Here is a 22,425-nt window from a genome sequence, read left to right as displayed (position 1 = left end):
TTATTTCAGGTTCAGTAGAGTCTCTGAGCTACCCTAGTCATGTCAGGCATCACTGGGGGCTGCTGTCTCACCCTCTAGAACAGGAGTCAGCAAACTGAACCACTAGCCAAATGGAGCCCATCACCTGTATGGTTCTTGAGCTAAGAACGACGTTTACATTTTTTAAATGGTTGAAAGAAAACCCAAAGAATAACATTTCATGACAAGTGAAAATGATATGAAATTCAAATTTCAGTGTCCTTAAATAAAGTTGTTTTGGAACACAGCCATACCTACTTGTTTACATACCATCTATGGCTGCTTACACACTACAATGGCAGAGTTGAACCATTGCCACATAGACCATATGCCACAAATCCTAAAATATTTACTATCTGCTTTTTACAGAAAAGTTTCCGACCCCTATTCTAGAACAGACCGATAAACAAAAGTGAGGATATAATATAGCTACTACAATAACAAGAGAAAACACACGTCCACAAATTTTCTATTGACAAAAATCCAATATCATCATCATCGTCCAGTGCAATATTTTATAATAAAAATCAATGAGAAGGAAAATATTGTTTTAGAAGGGAATAACATTTTGCTTAATTGGGATTCAAAGTCAGTGTTTCCTGTCGTCCAATTCCTTGCAAATGTTCAATGGTAAAAACCATTCTTAGCCTTAAAGTCACTGGCCTGTACAAAAAAAGAGGTGACTTCGATGTTCTGATTTCATATTTCAGTCTCCATCAGAGTTTAACTGGGGACAAATATAAAAAATTTAAATCGGACTCAGGACAACAAAGTATTACACGGCCAAATGCATGGCTCCTCCCCGGGCCCCTAAAAAAGGCGCCCTCTTAAATGAATCACACACACTAAACTATCTGAGAGATTGAGATCTTCCAGAGGAAGGATGGTGTTTGTTCATCGCTGTGTAAGCACTCTGACTTGTGAAATAAACCATCTTATAAAGAGTATCAACTGTGAACTTGGCCTTGTGCTCAGATCTGGTGGAGCGGGGTAGGGAGGGCAAGTGCGAGGCAAAGCCCTGTGAGAGGTTATCTACACTTAAGGACTTTCCACTTAGAGAAGAGGAAGAGTAAATAATGGAACTAGCTCTAATACTGATGTTCTTGCCATGGTAGCACCTGACTAGTAACCAAAGAGTCTTCTTTAGATCCTATAAATGGCAAATTTCATGCATGGTAGAGACTCTACAGTTTCAGAGCCTCTGTGATCATTGCTCCTCTTGGAAAAGGATTACAGTAAATTACCTAACTCAAAAACCACAAGGAAGAGCATTTTGAAACAATCACATGGGCTAAAACAACACTGCACATTCAGACCCGATAACGCAGTTGCTGAACTCCTTATGTCCAGAACTGTCGACACTCAATTAAAAACACACACAACAACTTCAATACTATCCAAGGGGTAGAAAGACTGAGGACTTAAGAATAGAGAAGCATGGGAAGAATAAAAGACCACCCACAAGGAATCAGCCAGAGACCGAGAAACCAGTGGAGCTTTCAGGCCTCCCCAGAAGCCACCACCCACGGAGCCAGGAGCAGTGGGAAGGAGATGGTGAGGACACCCCAGGGGACTGGGCTTGGCACATCCTTCACCTGCTTTCCCAACACAGGGAAGGCAAAGGGCCACATAATACTTTGTTGTCACAAACCCAGTTGAAAACTTGGTGTTTTCATATACCATTAGGAGGACTTATACCATTACACAAGTCAAGGTCATAATATACAGATCAAACACGTCCTTTGGCCTGCAATTTACTAATTCACACTTACCCCCTTCCATCCTATCCCCAGACTTTCCAAGTCAAAAAAACACTTCCGAACAACCGAATGTGAAATGCCGGTAACTTCATCTTAAGGAACACATTCATTTAGCAGACGGAATATTTTTACCAGGTTATCTGAAAAACCTAGCAGAGACACTCCTTTCTAAGGCTCTTCAAAAAGGTCCATCTCGAGGCAAGGATCAAGTGGAGTACAAAGCACAATCCATAAACTGGATTACCCTGGGTGAAGTCCAGCCAAGGATGACATGTTTTTCCGAAAGAAGCCATCACTATACCCATGAAGGTGTGGTGAGTGGGAAAGACAAGAATCTGCCAACTATCTGCTATATCAGACACTGTAGCATACACCATAGATATTAAGACAATACAACTTTCACATCTATAGCCAATGCAGTTGGCAAAATAACAGTTAGCAGATAGAATGCTTACTGGTTTTTCCCCAGTGTGATGGTGGAATTATTGAATAATTATTGAGCCTCACACTCTTCTAGATACAAAAATGAATGAAATGCATTTCTACTCTCAAATGCCTTCATTTCACTTCTGCAAGATAGCACTGCACCAAGGGCTGGGAAAGCACAGAGAAAGGAGTACCTATCAGCCTAAGAGGCTTCCAGACATAGCTGGATGTAATACAGACAAGGCTGGGAAACAGACTTTCCAGGGGAAGCTGAGAAACTTTCCATGAATAAATATTAAAAGCATTGTCACTGTCTTCATTATATCCCTAGAGCCCAGGAGATTTAGGATGTAAATGGATACCTTCTAATAAAATGGACTACAGTTTCTACAAGAGAAACAGTCCCTCATCACAAAGCAATGTTGTCTTCATTTTCCTGCAAATGTATTCTGCTTGTCAGAGACCTCTGCTTCTAGGATGATGCCTGAAATTAAATTAATCCCCAAAGACCAAAGCTAAGGGCCTAGAAGAGAAGTCATGGCCCCATTTCCCAACCTCCCTAGACCATACATTTTGAGAAGTCCCAAAAAAGGACCCATGGAGGAAGAAGTTTGGTCTCTAGGCCTATAGGAATGTTCTGGCCGCCACAGAAGACTGAAAACACATCACTGGTCATCATTAAGGGTGTCTGGGCCAAGCAGCCCCAGACACACCACCCCTGAAGATGTACCTGACCCTGGCAAGTCTTGGGCCAAGACACACACCAGATGTTGGACTATACTAGCTCAACTAGCTCCTCTGCAATGGTGATGTCTGCAAAACCAGGATATTCAAACCCAGGTCACACTGACCCAGCCTACATATCCTATTTTCCCACAATAAGAAGTGAACAACAATCACCCACCTGCCCAGTGGAATAGTTAAAATTTTACCAAGAGTTTCCCATAAAACAAATGTCTTTAAAAAAAAAAATGTCTTTGGAGGATGACAGAGAGAAGGAGGAAGAGACAGACATTTGCTCCTTTAGCCAAAGTTTTGAAATATCAAGGCAACTGTGACTGTATTTTTATTGCCATTTCCAGGCAAAATCCTTTTGAGACTTCTTGTTCCTCATGGGTTTACCTCACATTCCTACAAGCCAACACTTCCAGGGCAGTTCCATCATGCTCTCTTAATCCCATGACCCCCAAGCCCCAAGTGTTTGATGAAGTCTGAGGAAGTGAAAGTTAAGTAGGTCTCTTCCCTGAGTAAATCAGTTCCCTTGCCTTACAACTCCCCGGAGGGTGGAAATCAGCCAAGGTCAGAAGAGTGAGTCCGCCTGGGAAGAGACGATGATTTCATTGGTCGGGACTTTATGAGGCTTTGTGTGTTTTATGTGGCAAATACTTTTGCTATCCTTTTGCAACGGAGGAGAAAACAAAACAAAACTCCATCCCTGGCAGGGATCTTGAGTCACACAATATCTGGGAAGAAAAAGTAGCCAAAGTCTAACCCCACTTCCCCACCGTCTGGGTTCTCAATGGCAAGTCGGTGCTGGGGAATGACCAAATTTATGTTCAAGAGCCTTCCATTCCAAAGTGTGGGGCTCTCCTCCAAGGGCTCACTGGTCTTAGTTATTCTACCATGAGGGAGCAGACCCTGGTTGCAGGGGAGACCCCAGGTGGAATTTCCCACCACACTGCCTTGGATGTCTCTCCATTGACAGACACCCAAAAGTACCTGACCTAGAACTTTTTGAAAGCCAACTCTGTCTTTTTTCTGTGTCAGAGTTGTCTGTCTCAAAGACTTGAATGAGATGAGATGAATGAGATGCATTTCTACCCTCAAATGCCTTCATTTCAATTCTGCAAGATAGCACTGAACCAAGGGCTGGGAAAGATTGGTTTCCTCAATCTACAGCAGGAATGGAAAACTCTACTTACCCTCATAGAATTAGAAGTTTAAATAAGATGATTCACGTAATGTGTTTGTTAGAGGGTATGGCAACGAGAACTAACTCTTATCTACCACAAGCTTCTGGATGGCAGGAACAATGTTGGATTTGATTTATACCCTAACTCTGTACTATACAGAGATGAGGGTTTAATAAATGCTTGTGATGAGGGTTTTTTTTTTAAAAACTTAAGGGTGAGGTAACGTCACAGAACTACAAAAATTAAAGCAGTGTGGCAATGTTATATGAATGGACAAATAGATCAATGGAAAAGACTAGAGTACATAAAATAAGACCAAATATATATAATGATTTATGATAAAGCCACTGAGAAGGAAAGATTGAAAAAGCACTGTTGTTACAATGGAAGAGCCACCTGGAGAAATACACATTTAATCCCTAGTCATACCTTATAAAGAACTTCAGATTGCTCAAAAGCCTAAAACATGGGATGCCTGGGTGGCTCAACAGTTGGGCATCTGCCTTCGGCCCAGGGTGTGATCCTGGAGACCCGGGATCAAGTCCTACATCGGGCTCCCTATGTGGAGCCTGCTTCTCCCTCTGCCTGTGTCTCTGCCTCTCTCTCTCTCGAATAAATAAATAAAATCTTTAAAAAAAAAAAAGCTTAAAACATGAAAAATAAGATCATGAAAGCACTAGACAAAAAAACATAGCTGGTGGGACTGTAAAATGATGCAGTTGCTTTGGAAGACAGTCTGGCAGTTCTTCAAATAATTAAACCCCGGGGGATTCCTGGGTGGCTCAGCAGTTTAGCGCCTGCTTTCAGCCCAGGGTGTGATCCTGGAGTCCTGGGATTGAGTCCCACATCGGGCTCCCTGCATGGAGCCTGCTTCTCCCTCTGCCTGTGTCTCTGCCTCTCTCTCTCTCTCTCACTCTCTCTCTCTCTTTCTCTGTGTGTCTCTCATGAATAAATAAATAAAATCTTTGAAAAAAAAACAATTAAACCTAAAGTTACTACATGACCCAAGAATTCTACTCCTAAGTATATACCCAAGAGAAACAAAAACATATGTCCACACAAAAACTTGTATACAGATGATTACAGTGCCATTATTCCTAATAGCCAAACAGTAGAAACAACACAAATGTCCATCAATAGATGGATAAACAAGGTGTGTTCTAGCTACATCTATATATACAATGAGATTAATTGGCCATAAAAAGGAATGAAGTACAGATACCATATGACAACTTAGAACCTCGAGAACGTTATGCCAAGTTACAGAAGCCAATCACAAGAGTCTACATCTGATGTGATTCCATCCACAGGGAAGTCCAGAAGACAGAAATCTATAAAGACAGAAAATGGATTAGTTTAGTGTTTGCTTGGGGCTGAGAGGAGGGGAGGTGCAGGCAGAAAAATGAAGGGTAACAGAAAGGATATAGAGTTTCTTTTTTGAGGTGATGAAAAGTTCTAAAATTAACTGTGGTGACAGTTGCATACTCTGAATATATGAAAAACCACTGAACTGTCCACTTTAAAATGGTAAATGGTCTAGTATGTGAATGTTATCTCAATAAAGCTACTTTTCAAAAAAAGGAAAAAGATTTTTAAAGTATAATTTTAGAGAGACTAAGTATTAAAAAAAATCCCTAGGGCCATAAAAGGAGATAAATTTGACCACACACATACAAAAAAATCTACTTTGGAAAAGTAAACATAAAAGCAATTCAAAAGACAAGAAACTGGCAGGGAAGGGGAAGGTCCTGGGGGGGGGGATTTACAACTCATATTCAAAGGGTTAATTTCCTTAACATTTAGAAAGACCAACAACCCACTAGAAAAACAGATCATGCATATGTACAGATTGTGTATACACACACACACACACGGCTTTTAAATGTATGAAAAGATGCTCAATTTCATGTATAGGAAAAAAGGGAAACCTTGCAGAAATACCTCTGCCCAATCTGATGGGCAAAGATGGCAAAGTGTAATAACATACTGTGTCGATGAGGGTGGAGGGGAACAGATCCTCTGACACTTTGCTTATAAGGGTAAAAAGGACACAGCTTCTAGAAGGACATTTTGGCAACATCAAATCAAACTATTAATACTCATGCCCCTTCAACCCAGTGATTCTACTTCCCGAGATTTTGGGAACTGCTGCATAAATCCTTGGTGTGCCTGAAATGAGCTCCATGCAGGGAAATTCACGGTGGCATGGTCTGTCCCAGCAAAGGACTGAGAGAAACGTAATACTCCACGATTATGCAGATCTAGCAGGAGCGAACTCCAAGAAACATCTCGAACTTAAAGAAGAATGTTACTGGTGAGTGGGTTCCACCTGGAGAAAGGGGGAAATTATATACACACATGGCTGCTTATATATGGACTCTTTAAGAAGGCTACGTGCTAAACTGTTCAGGTTTTTGGGTTGTGGGTTTTTGTTTTGTTTTGTTTTTTTAGCTTTTGCTTTTTAAAACTTTATACCCCTGGGGCTGGAAAAGAGGAGAGGGAAAGGAGAAAGAGGAAGGGGAGAGGCAGAAACGGGAGGGAGGGAGCAAGGGAGGGAAGGATGGGGGGATGGAAAAAAGAATGGTTGCAGAGGAAGAGAAATATTTGGATGAATATATCCTTGACAGATATTATCATCGAGGGTGGAATTCTAGGGATTTTCACATTCCAGGTTATAAATTTCTGCCATGGATGCATATTTCATAATAAGCAGGTATGGCTTTTGCCATAAAAATACATGTAAAATTACTACCCTGAGCCCCTTCCAGAGAGAAATAGCAATGTGTAGCTGTCGTCTGCGCTATTCTCAATGATGTAAAGTATCTCCATCAGAAAAACGAAAACAACAAAAAGGAGAGAGAAAAAGTGAGTTTGCCCAGTTGGGCCTGGCCAGCTTAGAAATTTGACATTTTACCCTTTGTTCCAGAAAGTCAACAGAGACAGAAGCAGAGAGGGAGAGCAGACCCAGGACTTGGTGGAAGGGGGGCTTGCGGATGCCCAGTCTGAGGCCGGCAGCACAGAGACACCTGCTCTCAGCTGCAGCCTAGGGCTGTGGCCACAAGTCCCTGCAGGTTCTACCTACCTATCCAGCTGATCTTTTCTTTTTCTCCACCATCCCCCTCCCCAACCTGGCTATGGGGAAAAGGGGTGGGGGAAGGGATTCAGGCCAGGAGTCAGGGTTCATGTCCTGGCTCCACCCCCTCATCTCCCTTAGCCCAGTACTCTCATCCATTCCACAACCTGGTCTAGAAACATGAGGCCCTCCCAAACCCTGGGAGGGTGTTGCAAATGTATTGAGAAGAGCTATCCTGCCATAAGTCAGCTCCTAGAAGATGGTATTTGAAAGGAGGAATCATTCACTCTGCTTAATCAAGGTCTGTCCCCGCAGAAATGAATCCCATCCTTTTCTCTGCTCCTTGCTGCCTTCAGCCTAACTCCACGGCTGTTAGGGCCTTCCTTGCTGAATCAATGGCATCTTGTCTATGGTCTTGACCCAGCTCCAAGTGATGAACCAACTTCACTGGGCGCGTCTGCTGAGAGCTCTCTGAGAAGGGCCATTGTTCCCCTTGCACTTGTCCAAAGCCTCCATTTAGGGACGGCTGTGACTGTGGATGGAGGACATTCATCTCTGGGAACATTTGCCAGCAAATGAGAGACAGCTGTTGGGCACGAATGGCGTGTGGCTGAATGTTGCCTGTAGTGAGATTTATTTTCCAAGTGAGAACACCCTAACTTATCTTTCCTTCCAAATGGTGAGAAATGGGAACAATGCTCACCTCCCTCCTGCCGTGCACACTAACCGCCCTCATCACACGGTGTGCAAGGTGGGGGCACACAGCACACAGGGCCTCCTGGGCGCTGGTTAAGGACCCACCTCCAGGCCCACGGGGAGAAGTGTGGGTCACGCAAGCCATGCCTGTATGGCTAGGGACCACAGCTCACCTCTCTCAACCCTCCTCGGGCCCACAGCAGCATTGAGTAGAGAACTCCATAGAGGCTTCTGAAAGCTCAAGGGCTGCTTGAAACCAGCAGATGAGAGACTGGAGAGAAACTCCTGGGAATCGTCAGACAAGGTGAATGCCCACCTGAGTGCCCAAGATCCCACTGTGTGCTTCAGGAGCTATAAGATGAGCGGCAGGGACAAGACAGAGAGCCACATGTGGCAGCACAGGGAAGGGTGGACTAGGTCCCATGTGGAACATGAACAGCTGGGGCCAGGTGTGACCAATGAACGCTGGCTTCCAGGGTGAGGGGGTGGTAGATGAAGGCGGGGTGACAGGGAGGGGCGGAGGGAAAGAGCACACGTTCCCTGACATGAGGAACAGCATGAGCAAAGGCCTGGCTGGGCCGACAGGGAACACACTTGGGAGGCTAAACACCTGGAACCCCGGCACATAGGGAGCACACAGAAAAGCTCCCCTGCAGGGAGGTCTGCTCTATCAGGCTAGGGCACTCCTAGAGACGGCCGAGCAGCAGCCGTGAGCAACGTCAGGGACCCCCCCTCTCCACCCCAAAGGGGTGCACCACGTGGGCCGCAATGCAGCCCGCAGACTCACAGCCCCCTCGCATCAGGCTAAACACGGCTTCATGTCTAGGATAGAGGTCATGTCTAGCTCCATCGGGCTAGACCAGGCAGCAAAAGGTGTTCTAGAGTCCAGTGGAGCTCGGTCTGGATCCCACTGCATTGGCTGCAAACTGGTGCTTGGGCCGCCTCTGGCCTCAATGTCTGGCTTCAATTTCCTCCATCCACAGAATAAAGATAATAATATTTACTGCTGGATTCCTGCCTCCCCAACTCCACGCCCAGTCCTGATTCTGCAGGCCTGGAGGAAGATGAAAGTGTCTGATGGAAAAGCTCTGGGAAGCCTTTTATTAACATTCTCTGCTCAGTCTAGCTCAGGGGAACAGGTCCCTGCATTCCAGGGGACTTCTCCCCCAGGGAGAAATGCCAAGAATATCACTGAAAGAGTCTAAGAGGCTTCTCTCCAATCAGGACCCTCCCAGGTAGGTAGTCAGCCACCCCCGGGAAGCTACACAGGTGCTGGGTGAAGGGTGAAAGCCGGTCCTGCAAGTTCTCACCACCATCCCTCCAGAGTCTCTATGGATTAAGCAAGATGATGGGAATAAATGCCTAGGGAGCTGCCCAGCCTGGGGACAGTCACTGTCAGATGCGGGCAGCAAGGCTTACCCTTGGCTCAGAGGCTGAACATCCACCTTCCGGGAGATACAATTTCCTACTCCGTGGCTGTGTGACAGTTACACTCAGAGAGGCTCAAACCCTCAGTTGCCATAGGAAGAAAAGGGCTGTCACGGCATTTCTGATACAACTCACTGGGATATTGGTAGAGGTAAAAAATGGAACATATAATGAAGTAAAAAGTAAAAGGTAGTAGTCGTAGTATTTTTAATAATCATTCTTGATTCTTGATCATTCACTTAATATGAAGCAGACAGCAGCTGCAGAGCAGGGAAGATGAAGAAAGTCAGGAATGGAGGGGGTACTCTCCCCCAAAGAGAGGTAGCGCAGGAAGTCAGGAAAGGGAAGACAAGCCCATGCCAAGAAGCCCAGCCCTTGCCAGGCAGCAGCTGCCAGGAGATTGGGGCTTCCTTGGGTCCAGGGGGACCCCACTGCAGGGCTGGGGAGCAGCAGCTCGAGATGACTCAGCTAAAGAGACCTAGCAGCAACATGACTCTGAGCAGATGGGGCTGCAACTGGTACCCAGGCCATGTGGGCACTAGTTCTGGGATGCAGACAGCTTACCACCCTCCACATCTTGGGGCGGGCACCTGGCAAGGCAGGACCCGTTGCCTACAGGAGCGAAATGAACTTCACTAGCCCGACTGAATCTCTTCCTAAGACTTCACTTAAGTCGACTGTGATCCTACATCTAATTGCTCATTCCATCAGCCAGATTCAAACATGATTCCACCCAACCCTGGGTTCCCATGACCGACAGAGTCTGCCTTCTGGCCATGAAGACCCCCACGTTGAATTGGAACAAATCGCAATGACTTGGAAAGCACTGCGGACTTCCCTTCATGTGCGATGCAATTCCAACCCAACACTGAAATAATCGCCTTTTTATGCATGTTCAGTGCTTTCCAGCTTTCAAAACACTTGTATGCATAGCTTTCCACTGACCCTCCCAACAAGCCGGGTGTGTGGGTAGAGCAGTGACTATTCTAGATGAGGATGGCTGGGGTGACAGAGGACTAATGAGGCACAGTGTTCCCATACTGATGGGTTCTGAGACAGGAAACAGCCCTTCACGAGTCTGCTTCCCCTCCCCACACAGCCTTAAGGGCAGTATCATCAGAAGCAAAGATTTTTTTTAATAAATTTATTTTTTATTGGTGTTCAATTTACCAACATACAGAATAACACCCAGTGCTCATCCTGTCAAGGGCCCCCCTCAGTGCCCGTCACCCATTCACCCCCACCCCCTGCCCTCCTCCCCTTCCACCACCCCTAGTTCCTTTCCCAGAGTTAGGAGTCTTTATGTTCTGTCTCCCTTTCTGATATTTCCCACACATTTCTTCTCCCTTCCCTTATATTCCCTTTCACTATTATTTATATTCCCCAAATGAATGAGACCATATAATGTTTGTCCTTCTCCGATTGGCTTACTTCACTCAGCATAATACCCTCCAGTTCCATCCACGTTGAAGCAAATGGCGGGTATTTGTCGTTTCTAATGGCTGAGGAATATTCCATTGTATACATAAACCACATAGAAGCAAAGATTTTAGGTATCAGAAATAAACATGGTGGATCCATGGCAAATTCGATGTCTTGTTTCACCACCACCTACCACCAATAACTAGCACTGGAGCTCTGTGTGTGGCACCTACTGAGAAGTAAAAGGTTTCACTCCATCCTTACAAACCTCCCAGGGAAAGGATATTGAGCCCCTTTCAGATGAAGAAACAGACACTCAGAAATAGCAAGTAATTACCCGAGATCACAGGAATCCAAGCTGGATATGCACTAGTTCTGCATGAACCCTGCAACCTTCAACATTATATTCCCTACAGTCTCAACAGTGAGGGAGTAAAGTATTTAGTGCCTCCTGAAGAAGCAATTCAGACACAGGGTGGTTCAGAAGTTCTTCCGTGGCTTTGCCTGGTAGGAAAGATGTTGGGACCATCATGATTCAGGTATCTCAGGCCACTGTCCTACACCCACCACATTAATAGTGCACCCAGCTTGATCTCAACAGACAATACTTGATACATACTGAAGGTCAAGAAAATACGTATTATGTGAATATCTGGAAATTCTCCCATGCTGAGGGGCTATTTAATATGGGAGCAAGTTCATTGCAAAATCACAAATCCTTTGAACTGGAAAGGACCCTGGGGGTGACACTTGAACTTACAGAAATGAAGATCTTTGTTGTTCCATCACTCAGGTGCCAACATGGCAGTGGAGCCAGGAATTGGGAAAGCAGATCCAGAGATGTGGGGCAGAAAATGAACACTGTCAGCAAGTGGGACAGGTGGGATAGAGAACATCCAGAAGAAAGAGGTCCTTGAATGATTCCAGTGCATGAGAAAGAACAGTGGGAAAACTGTCAGACCAGCAGAACCAACCTTAGGGTTTTTCCATTTTCTGAAAACCTTTAGTTCCTGGCTTTATGAATAGCTGGGTTTGCTGCCCACCGCAGAGCCACACGGGGAAGGGGGGAGCGGAGTTTGCTCTTCTGCCCACGCTGATAAGACCCTGGGGCAGCTCCAGGTCCCACCCCCCGGCCCAGGAGCTTCCCTGAACACACCACTGGGCAAAGCAGAAGCAGCTGGTGCTCTTCCTCATCCAAATGGCTCTTTATCACCTAAACTCTTGAATCTCAAAAAGACAAAAAGACAAAAAACAAAAACAAAAACAAAAAACCCTACAGAACTATTAAGTAGAAACAGAGATGGAACAATGTTAAAGACCAACTCTGTCCCGATCAAACAGACCTGGGGTGGGAGAGGCAGCTTATCTCCTCTGGATACACCTATTTGGAATGAATATTCCCATCTCGGGTGGAAAGGAGCAAAAAGGAACTGTTGCACAGAGTCTAATAACCTCATTTCCAGTCAGATCCTGGAAAAATCTAATTCCAAAGCATTCTACTCAATCTGATGAACCTTTGGCCATAAGCTCTTGGCCATGACCTGCACTCAGCAATGTGGACCCAAGGATGACTCCAGGTGCTCAGAGTAGCTGGAGACAACTGAAAGATTCTCAGCTATTAGAAGCCAGCCCTAGGATCCCACGCTTATCCGAGGGTGGGTTACAAGCATCCCCTCCCCTCGTGACAACGGCAGGTTGTTAATCACCACTATAGCTCTGACAAAAGGTGAACTTTGGAGTCAACTGGAAGGGCTGTCTATTATAACAACCTCAGGGGCAAAGGGTTTTGAACAGCCCAGCAATTAATAAGGAAAATGATCTCTCCACTGACTCCTCCCCCTGGGGTGGGTATGGGGGAGAGAAGCTCCTGTCCCCCGTCTTCCCACAGCACTCCGCTTGAGCTTCTGGTGTTGCCCTCACTGTGCCATGCTTGCTTGCTTGCTTCAAGTCAGATTTGTAGGCTTCTGGAATCAACAACACGCCATAAGCAAACTCCTACAGATTCCCCTTCATCATATCCCATTCCTAATCCCCAGATGAACTTTCTAATATGGACCGTTTTGTTTATATGAGTTCCTACTTACGTGTACTGCTGTAGGAATTTATAATGGCTGTAAACGCTGTTATCAGATGTCCTAGTTGGCTTCTTACCTTTCAGCGCTGTGTCTTCAAGATCTGCCTATGGTGCTGGGTGGATATCTAATCCTCTGCTTCTACCTCTGGGTGATTCACTAGGATGTGCGTCCACCATCATCGTTCACCTGTCCACTCTCCTTAGGGACACCAAAACCCATTCTCCACCACCACAAATAGTGTGTGGACCCGTGCAGAAATTTCTGCATGTTCTGAGAATACTAGGTAGCCTGCAGCCTCTCAACGTGGTCAGCCTTCCAGGTGGTCATTTCGGTTGGTTTATCCCTGATGACTAAAGGAGCCTCGTGCTTCTTCAGATGCTCGTTAGCTTTGCGGAGGCTCCTTCACTTGTCATCTCCCATTCATACCCTTTACTCATCTTTCTTTTTTTTTTTTTAAGATTTTATTTATTCATGAGAGACAGAGAGAGAGAGAGAGAGAGAGAGAGGCAGACACACAGGCAGAGGGAGAAGCAGGCTCCATGCAGGGAGCCTGACATGGGACTCGATCCTGGGTCTCCAGAATCACACCCTGGGCTGAAGGAGGCACTAAACCGCTGAGCCACCCGGGCTGCCCTTCATCTTTATTTCTATTGCAATTTCTGCCCTGTTCTGGATGATTTTCAGGAATTCCTTGTATGTTCTAAATGTTAGTCCCTGGAAGGTTTTAGACACTGTAAAGCTCTCTCTTTTTGTCAGCTGCATTAACTTTGTCCAGGATATCCGCTAGTGAGCGGAAGCCCTTAACTTCAATGTAATCACACTCTCAAAAAGATTGAGGATGGCCCCTATTTCTCAATCACACAATGACAGTTTCTTGAACACTTACGATACACCACCCATGGGGTTAGGTGCTGTGGACACAAAGATGGCTTTGACCTTCACAGCCTCCTGGAAACATAGACTTTCCATCAACTGTAACATGGACATGATGACCATGGCCATGGTGGGTTGTGCCAGGTGCAGTGAGGGGTTAAAGACAGATAAGCTTGGCAGGCAGCCCCGGGGGAGGACATCCAAGCCAATGGAACAGCAAACAAGTATAGTTTGGAAAACCACAAGGAATCCAGTATGGCTGGGGCATAGAGCAAAGTGAGGAACGGCGGAAGACACTAGAACAAACAGGAAAGAGCCATGCAAAGGAGGAGCTCAGATTTTCTCCAGGGCAATACAGAGGACAGCACCTCTCCCTCTCTCCCCTACAGCCACTGGCAAGGTGCCTTAGACCCCCCACCTGCACTCGAAGAAGAAGGCCTGGTTCAGGGACCTTAAGAAATCTGGGCTCCCCTGAGCTACAGTGGCAATATACTGAAATCTCAGAGACACCCAAAGACAGAATATTCTAGGAAGAAAAGGGTTGTGAGCATCCAACTTAAACTACCAAGGCAGATATGAGACATCCACTGAACAGGTCTGGGTTATCCTGAATGAAATGAGGCCTTCCCTTCCTGGCCTCAGCTGGGAGCTGTTGCTGCTGCTGTTCTTGCCTTGATGAAAGTTCTCAGCCACAAAATTCCCCAACTGCCAAGGGTGCTTGTGCCGGAAATGTACCGAATAAAGTCATTAGTGACACAGCGGAATCTTACCCAAGACCCCACCAGGATCTCTGCCAGCCAGCTGTTTCCTCTTGAATCTAAACCATTTTCACACTCAATGATGGTAAATTTTTTAAGGGGGGAAAAAAAGCCATTTGTAGAGAATATTTTGTTCCAAGCTATGTGACTGCCTTTATTTTTTTCCAGCCAGGGAAGGAATCTAGATGCACAAACACACGGCAGCCAAGTATGAAAGCATAGAGGATGGCTATGCGAGGTGCAGGGAGGGGTTAAAGCCTTCAGGGGGGTTCAAGGTCATGGTGTCAAGGCTGAGTGAGCCTCAATGAATAAGCTTGGAGTCTGGAAGTCACTCCGCCCCAACAGAACAGTCTCTTGGCACTCTTTACTTTTTCTCTCCCAGCTGCCTCAGCCTCCCCAGGGCAGAAAAAGAGATTTGCTAAGACAGCCATCTTACCCTTGGGGGGCATTAATAGCTTTAGGAGATTTCAAGAAAATGGGGCTGATTGTCACCTGAGGGTCCCCTCCTCTGGCATGAGCACACATACACACACACACACACAAAGGTAGGAGACTAAATTCTCCCTCTGGGAACAAAAGGGCCCTTCCCACCCTTGAGGGAATCAGTGCGTGGTGAGCTGGGAGCAACACCTGGATCTCATAACTCTCAGAGATCTGCTTCCAGCCTGAACTGTTTACAGTGACACACACCAAACCAACATCAGATGGGCAGGAGATGGACGCCTGCCCATTGAGAAGCCGGGAGGTCAATGGGAAAAAATTATTTTAGTCAATGTTGAGTCTTCATAGTTTAGAACTCTTATCCAAACTGCGGCAACTTTCTCATGCTCCCCCTGCGCGGGTGCCAGGCCCTCCTCTGATGTTCGTTTCCAGGGAGCTCTGGACGGCAGAGGGAGGAGCCCTCACCCCTCGGAGGCCAACAGGGTGCTGTTCAAAGACCCACAGAGGGAGGATCAGAATGCTCCTTCCTGGGAATCTTAGTCACTGTGACACGAACCTGCACGAGGCCAGGTGGGCTGGCCAGGAGGCTCCAGGGTTAGCCAATCAATGACTTGGACCATGAAGCTTGGAGAAGGTGGCCTTCTTCGCATTAGGCCACACAGAATGGTACTTTCTAGGGTCTGAGGAAACACCAGGGGGAATGCTGAACAGATTTTCACTATGGCCTCCTCTGCTAGGAGGGAATGAGATGCTCTTTGGCTGAGAGCAAGCCCCACTTTCCCTACCCGGACTCAGGTCATCAGCTCCCCAGGGAAACCTAGGTTCTAGCCATGGCTACTACAAATGGAAGCCTAACACTACTAGAGACCTGGGGTCAGGGGGAGGCTCTTTCTGGACTCAGGTTCTCAGAGGGAATCCCCTTTTTTTTTTTTTGGATCATTTATTTATTTGACAGAGAGAAAGAGAGCAAGAGAGCACAAGCAGGGGGACCAGCAGAGGGAGAAGTAGGCTCCCCACAGAGCAGGGAGCCTGATACGGAACTCGATCCCAGGACCCTGGGATCATGATCTGAGCCAAAGGCAGACACTTAAAAACTGAGCTTCCCAGGAGCCCAAGAATCCTTTTCCTAACCTCAAGACTCAGGAGATCTGAACAGATATGGCAGGGAAATAAAGAGAGAAACCAGCAGAAAGTCAAAAGGGGAAAACAGGGAATGAAAGAAAGAGCAGGGAGGGAGCGGGGAGAGAAAGAGGGAGGACACCCCACGTGCAGGAGCAAGAGCAAGCCTGTGTGCAGCACCCAAGAGAGGTCCCGGAGCACCTAACACACTTGCCTGTGATGGTCCTGTTGTTAACCCAACTCACTCTACCACAGGCTAACTTCCACGCATCTGGGATGCTACAGACTTGAACCAGAGATGGGCTCCCACTGTCTCCAGCAGGACACAAGCCTCACCCAGCTCAAGTACCTGCAGTGGCTCCCTCTCTCAGGAGATCCCCAAGAGCTCCAGACACCAGGAGCTGTCACAAGACAACTGTGTTGCAGCCATCCAGACAACTGGACCAGATCATCATACACCATGATCCTCAGCCACCATTCCAGCATTATTGACTGCAGGAACCCTGTCTCTAAAACATGCTAAAAGGCACACAATTCAATTTTACCCTATCATGGACCAGCCACACCACATTAGGCATTCGAGCAGCAGGAATGAGGCTGTTTGATACTTGCCACTTCAGCCCAAGTCTGCTATGTCACCACCATTTATTTCCTTCCACTTGTACTAGAGGGGATGGCACAGAAGGCCCAGATGATGCAAAGGGCAGTTGGGTGGTGACCATCTCAAGCTCATTAGGAGCCTGGTATTATAACTGAGAATATCCAATCCTTGTGGACCCAAGACCAAGACCATAAAGATGAAGAGGAGATGCCCCAAGCAAACTCACCACCCAACAGGTCCCAACCCCAAAATCAGGGGTACCAAGCACCCTAGCAGAATTCTTTCCAAAAGGACTATATTTGAATTTTAGTAAATCAGCTCAATATGTTCCAAGACTGTGGGTATTAAATAAAAGAAGTCAGTGAAATCTCCAAACAATAAGCTCATTCAACACAATCTCTTTTTCTCCCCCCATCTGGGGACTTGAATACAGTCAACATGAATAAATCCTGTTGTGTAAAAACTGGGGGAGAAAAAAAGAGGGTGGAGGATAGAAGGAAATGGCGGTGTTCCCACTTGCTGGTCTAACAGGGAGGCTAAGATCATCCCCACAACCCAAAAGGATGCCAGCGTGCCGGGGTAGCCCTAGGGAGATGGCGGCAACAGTCTGCAATCCAGGTAAGGAAGTATCCGGAACTTCCCCAGCCAGGCATTCCCAGCTTCTCCTCTGCTGCCTTCCCATTCTTGTACTTGAACTAGCAGTGGACCCCTGGGGCTGCCCCAAACCTAGCCTTTCCTAGGTGGACCCACGATAAGCTAGGTCTGACCCTGCACAGGGATGTTTCATTTCAGATACATACGAAACAGATTTCCCTCCCACTTCAGCGCCTTCCAACAAAGTCGAGACAATTAGAACTAAGGGCTGCAGGGATCCCCTGGGTGGCTCAGTGGTTTAGCGCCTGCCTTTGGCCTGGGGCGTGATCCTGGAGTCCCGGGATAGAGTCCCACGCCCGGCTCCCTGCATGGGGCCTGCTTCTCCCTCTGCCTGTGTCTCTGCCTCTCTGTGTCTCTTATGAATAAATAAATAAAATCTTAAAAAAAAAACAAAAAAACTAAGGGCCGCCCCAACATTTCTTCCTGCATATCCCAAGAACAGATGAAACAGACCTGCCTCTGCAGGTGACTAGTGGCTTGGATATATTTGTAAGAAAAGTTGCTCACGTGATACTCTAAGTAATTCATGGTTGAAAGTGATCTAGGCCCAGATTGTCCTCATGGATGAAAGTTCTACAGCCTTTCCATACACCATCTTTAAGATGGGAAGAAATAGGTTCAGCTCCCCAGGTCATAGATCCTGACACAGTCCACCTAAAGAACAAGGCAATTTGACATGGATTTTGATTTTAAAAAAAAGAAAGAAAGGAAAAGGAAAAAATAGAAACCACCAAGATCTTCATATTGCATTAGGATCACCAGAGTGACTCTTCCATTCTCGAGGAATTCCACGTCCCATCTCCTGGTGATGCTGCCCTTGCCTATGAGGCTTTTCCCTTTCTGGAACCAAGAGGGCTGCTCCCTTACATCATATGGAACTAGGTGCATTATTCTGTTAAATCACGGGCTCTCCCTGCCTCAAAATCATTCCTAGCTAGCATAGACAAGCAGGACTTCCAGAAACAAAAAGTCAGCCAGGAAGTAATTATGGTGCAGACTTGAGTACTCAATTCCAATTCAACAACTTTATTGGTGAGGGGAGAAGAAAAAAGAAAAAAGATTTGCAGGAAGGCTGCCAAATTCAATACATTAGATCCATGTGTGTAGCAGCAGAGTTCCCAGGGTGGGAGCCCAGAGCTAATGCTTTGCTATTCCGTGACCCTCTTGGGCTCATCTGCTGCCTGGGTTTTAGGAGAACTGCTTTCCCTTTTCTCTAAGTAGAGGGAGAGCTTCCACCCTCACAGTGTTTACTGTGGAAAAGTCTCTTGCATTTAAGATGCTGTCAAGCAGTCAATCCTTTGGTTTTCTACCCAAATTCTTCACTCTCTTCTGCTGTATTTCCAGATTGCTGCAAACATGAAAACACGGAGACCTCAGATTCTATTTACAATCTGTGATGGTCAACGGGGCACTCAACAGATTCACCAGCTTATACCACGGCACCCCAAAATGCTAGAGTTTGTTTTATTTTTAAGGTTTCATTTATTTCAAAAAAAAAAAAAAGATTTCATTTATTTCAGAGAAAGAGCACATGTGCATGCAGGGAGGAGCAGAGGGAGAGGGACCAGCAGACTCCCTGCTGAGCAAGGGTTCCGCTGTGGGGCTCTATCTCATGACCCTGAGATCATGACCTGAGCTGAAACCAAGAATCAGACACAACCGACTAAGCCACCCCGGCGCCCCACAAGGGCTTAAAGTCAGCCTCCTAGAGGTATAATTTACACACAGGAAAAAAAAAAAAGCCCTGCTAACTGCACAGTTCTGAGTTATCACAGACACCTAGAACTCTGGAAGCACCACCACCATGCAGATTTGAGACAGAAGGATTTCTATCATCCCCAAAATTTCCCACATACCCCTTTGTGGTCAACCCTTTCTCTCAAGCCCTACCTACTACAGACTGGTTTTCTTTCCCCATAATTTTGCCCTACCCAGAAAGTCACATAAATGGAATCCTACTGTGTGTATGATTTTTGAGTCTGGCTTCTTTCACTTAGCATGGGCATGTAGCTGAGGTACAAACTGTTGGTTTTTAAGCTTTGGACTTCTGCTTTCTTGCCAAGGACATGAAATGATTGGCTCTGGCTCATCTTTGCTATGGGGGAACCAAATTCTTGGTTTGGGGCCTTTTAATAAAGCAGAGGCCTGGGAACAGGGTGACCTCCCATCTCTATCCACCCAGAACTATGGGATTTCCTGGGGCTTGGGGCTTGCAGGGGGCAAAACCAGGCAAGTCTCAGACAAACCAGGCTCACTGGTCACTCTCCTTGGGACAGCCACCTCCGAGGGCAGGGCTGCACATCTGCTCCTCTAGATGCTTCTGTGAGCAGCAGGTTGCACTCTCTGAGCTAACAGCTGACTGTCCTCCCATCTGCAATCTATTGGGACTCACAGAGAAAGGGGACTCGAAGGTGCTCTGGGCTCACTCTGCTTTGGCTCTGGTCCAGTGCAATGTGCCCAGGGTAATGCTGGCTCCTGCTTTTCCTGTATGTTCTCCTCACTCCTCCCTCCCAGTGGGGTTTTTCACTGGGAGACTAGGGAGAAAGTGAGAGCCAAGGAGTAGTAAATGAGTACAAAGAGCTTGAAGTTCTTGTTAGAATCTAAACCTAAGGGCTTCTCCTATATAAACTTACTGAGACATCAGAGAAAAGTCAGGCAGGGCCACGACAGGAGGCTTGAGAGTGAGCCATTCTGCACCCACCTCCTTTCCAGGACACTTGAGAGAAATACACAGATGCCCACTCTCTCGGAGAGGCTAGTTTACCTGGGAACAGGCTGCACATCCCCAACTCAGGGCTCCCAGCTTAGCAAAACGTGTGATGGGCATCACTGGTGCCCAAATGAACGGAGGGCCCCCCTCGATCCACACGCAAGAAGGCAGGAATGGGTGGGGTCTCAGCCATGTCCTAGAGGTCTCAGGGGAGCTGCTCCCCGGGATTCATCTAACATTGCCCCTTCTCAAAGTATTTACCAGTAGCTCTTATAAATCATTCTACCAGGCAGTCGGTGAGGCAGGTTAGTAGTCATTATCCTCACTCATACAGATGAGGAAACAAGGCCCAAAGAGATTAAGTGACTTGCCCAAGGTCGCACAGCGAGTTAGTGGCAAAGGCCAGATTAGAACCCCGAGCTCCAGAGTGCCCAGGCCAGCGCCCAGCTCCACAAGATCCCTCAGCCGTCGGTCCAGAGCATGGGCAGAGCCAGGTCTGCGCCCTCGGGAGCCCTGGAGGCCAGGTGAGCTGCTGCAGAGAGCACAGGCAGGCTCATACTCACAGGCAGAAACCTGCAGGATCCTTCTCTGTACCACCAGACAGCAACACCCCTGTGCTGGAACAGACAGAAATAAGGCTCAAGTCGGGAAAGCCAGGGGCCACCTCTGTGGGCTTCCGTCTCCACTCAGCGGGGTGTGGCTTTGAGATTTTGCTTCATTTCCCTTTGTGAACCCGGTCAGCCCTTGAGGGCCAGAGCATCAGAGACTATGTGCTCCTGTGGCCTAGAATCAGTCATTCGCCCAGGCCCCAGTCATGCCCCGGGGACCCACATGCTGGTCCTGCCAGGTACCAGGGGCTGAGGGGGGGCGGGGACACGGGGAGGAGAAAGACAAGATTTCTGTCTTGAAGGCACCCAGTGAGAGGAAACGGACGTCTGTACATACAAGACATCGTGATGTTAATCCAACAGCTATTTCTGCTGAGTACCTAGGATGTTCTATCGATGAGGCTATCCCTCTAGTAGCCCAGGAACGCAGAGGCAATCAGGGGAGGCTTCCTGGAAGAGGAGGCATGTGCACTAGGTCCTGAAGATCGAGGAGCATTTCTATGAACAGCTGGCTTACGGGACACAGAGAAGGAAGTAGTTTGAAAGTGCTTTGAGTACTTCTTTCTAAATAAACCCTTGCTGTTAGGAGAACAGGAATTCTACTCTTTAGAAACTCAATTCTCGGGGATTTTGCATCCGGTTTGAGTTGTTGCTTAATCTCTCTAGATCTCAGTTGACCTGCCTGTCAAATGGGAGTGAATAATCCTGTGTTTCGGAGTGGGGGGTGGCTCTGGGCTTCACTACCAATCTTTGGAGACACACTCACGCAAAAGTCCTTGAGAAACGAATTCCTCGCAAGGCCAACGGCATGCTCTTTCCCACTGTCTGCTGCTCTTGGCTCTCGCCAGGAAATTGATTTTATTTATAAGAATCACAACCCTAAACTGACCTCTGTTGGGCTACCCATGTCCCCTCCCTCGCTTCCCTCCCCTCAAGACACATCCTCCTCCAAAGATTCCCCAGTGACCACAGCACAACAGCTTTGAAGAGTGCTCAGAAAGTCAGGCTCTACCCACCCTGGAGGCTGTTTTCTAGATAGGGAAACTGAGGCCCGGAGAGCTCAGTGACTTGTCCAAGGAAAGCAAAGTCATGGGTCTCCCCGCTTCTAAGCCACTGCTCCCTCATCACGCCATGACTGCTCTGTTTCCTGCCTCGGCCTGGGCAGATGTGCCATCTTCCCTCAGCTAGGGAAACGTCTCCCTTCTCTGAATGACAGAAGTCTTTAGAGAAACATTTCCCATCATTAAAGGCATTTGCAAGAAAACTGGCACAGCTTCCGAAGCTTTGAAGCTTGTTGGCCCCTCCTGGCCCTTTAATTGTGCTTGGCTCCAGCCCAGTTCCCAGAGCTCCTACCGCTTCAGAAGAGGGGCAGGGCCCAAAGTAGAATTCCCGCCACCCAGCCTGCCCTTCAGCGCCAGAGGGGACCCCTCTGTACTTCTGTTTCGGACCATTCCATTGCCAATCAAGGCCTCCAGACAAGGAGCTTCAAAGTTGAAGGGCTCCAGGTCAAGTACAACCATGAGCAAACCCTGAGTTTAGGATTGTGCATCACTTTCGAGATGGTTCCGAGCAGTGTTCCCACAGCCTTTAAAGCCTAGGACAGCTTCAGGTGAATCCCATTAGCTTTCCGCAGGTGTCACAGATTTGGTTAAAGCCCATCACAGGAGTATGGGCATCAGGCTTTTACGTCAGGTGCATATAGAACCACTTATCCTTTTTTCCAGTGATTCTCAAATTTGGCTACACATCAGAACACCTGAATAGCTCAGCTGCACCCCTAGACCACCTGAATCAAAGTCTTGAGTGGGGCCTACGTAGCAGAAGGCAGATTTTACTCTTAGGCTCCTTTA

General features: G+C 47.1%; 1 protein-coding gene across 7 annotated transcripts in view; it reads right to left on the bottom strand.

Moving 5' to 3' along the window:
- AFAP1L2 (actin filament associated protein 1 like 2) overlaps nt 1–22,425 on the bottom strand; it is a 96,889-nt gene that overhangs the window by 70,837 nt on the left and 3,627 nt on the right. For 2 of the 7 annotated variants that reach the window (XM_072805208.1, XM_072805214.1), the window contains exon 2: nt 20,531–20,584. The exons of 4 other annotated variants lie outside the window; for them this stretch is intronic. In XM_072805208.1, the coding sequence (XP_072661309.1) occupies nt 20,531–20,584 (54 nt within the window). The remainder of the gene's footprint in view (nt 1–20,530; nt 20,585–22,425) is intronic. One more of the 7 variants, XM_072805216.1, reaches the window with a different exon arrangement.

The sequence above is a fragment of the Canis lupus genome, chromosome 29 (assembly GCF_048164855.1).
Source record: "Canis lupus baileyi chromosome 29, mCanLup2.hap1, whole genome shotgun sequence".
In the NCBI taxonomy this organism is placed as follows: domain Eukaryota; kingdom Metazoa; phylum Chordata; class Mammalia; order Carnivora; family Canidae; genus Canis; species Canis lupus.
Note: the sequence above shows the minus strand (reverse complement) of the source record. Positions and strands in the feature narration are given on the sequence as shown.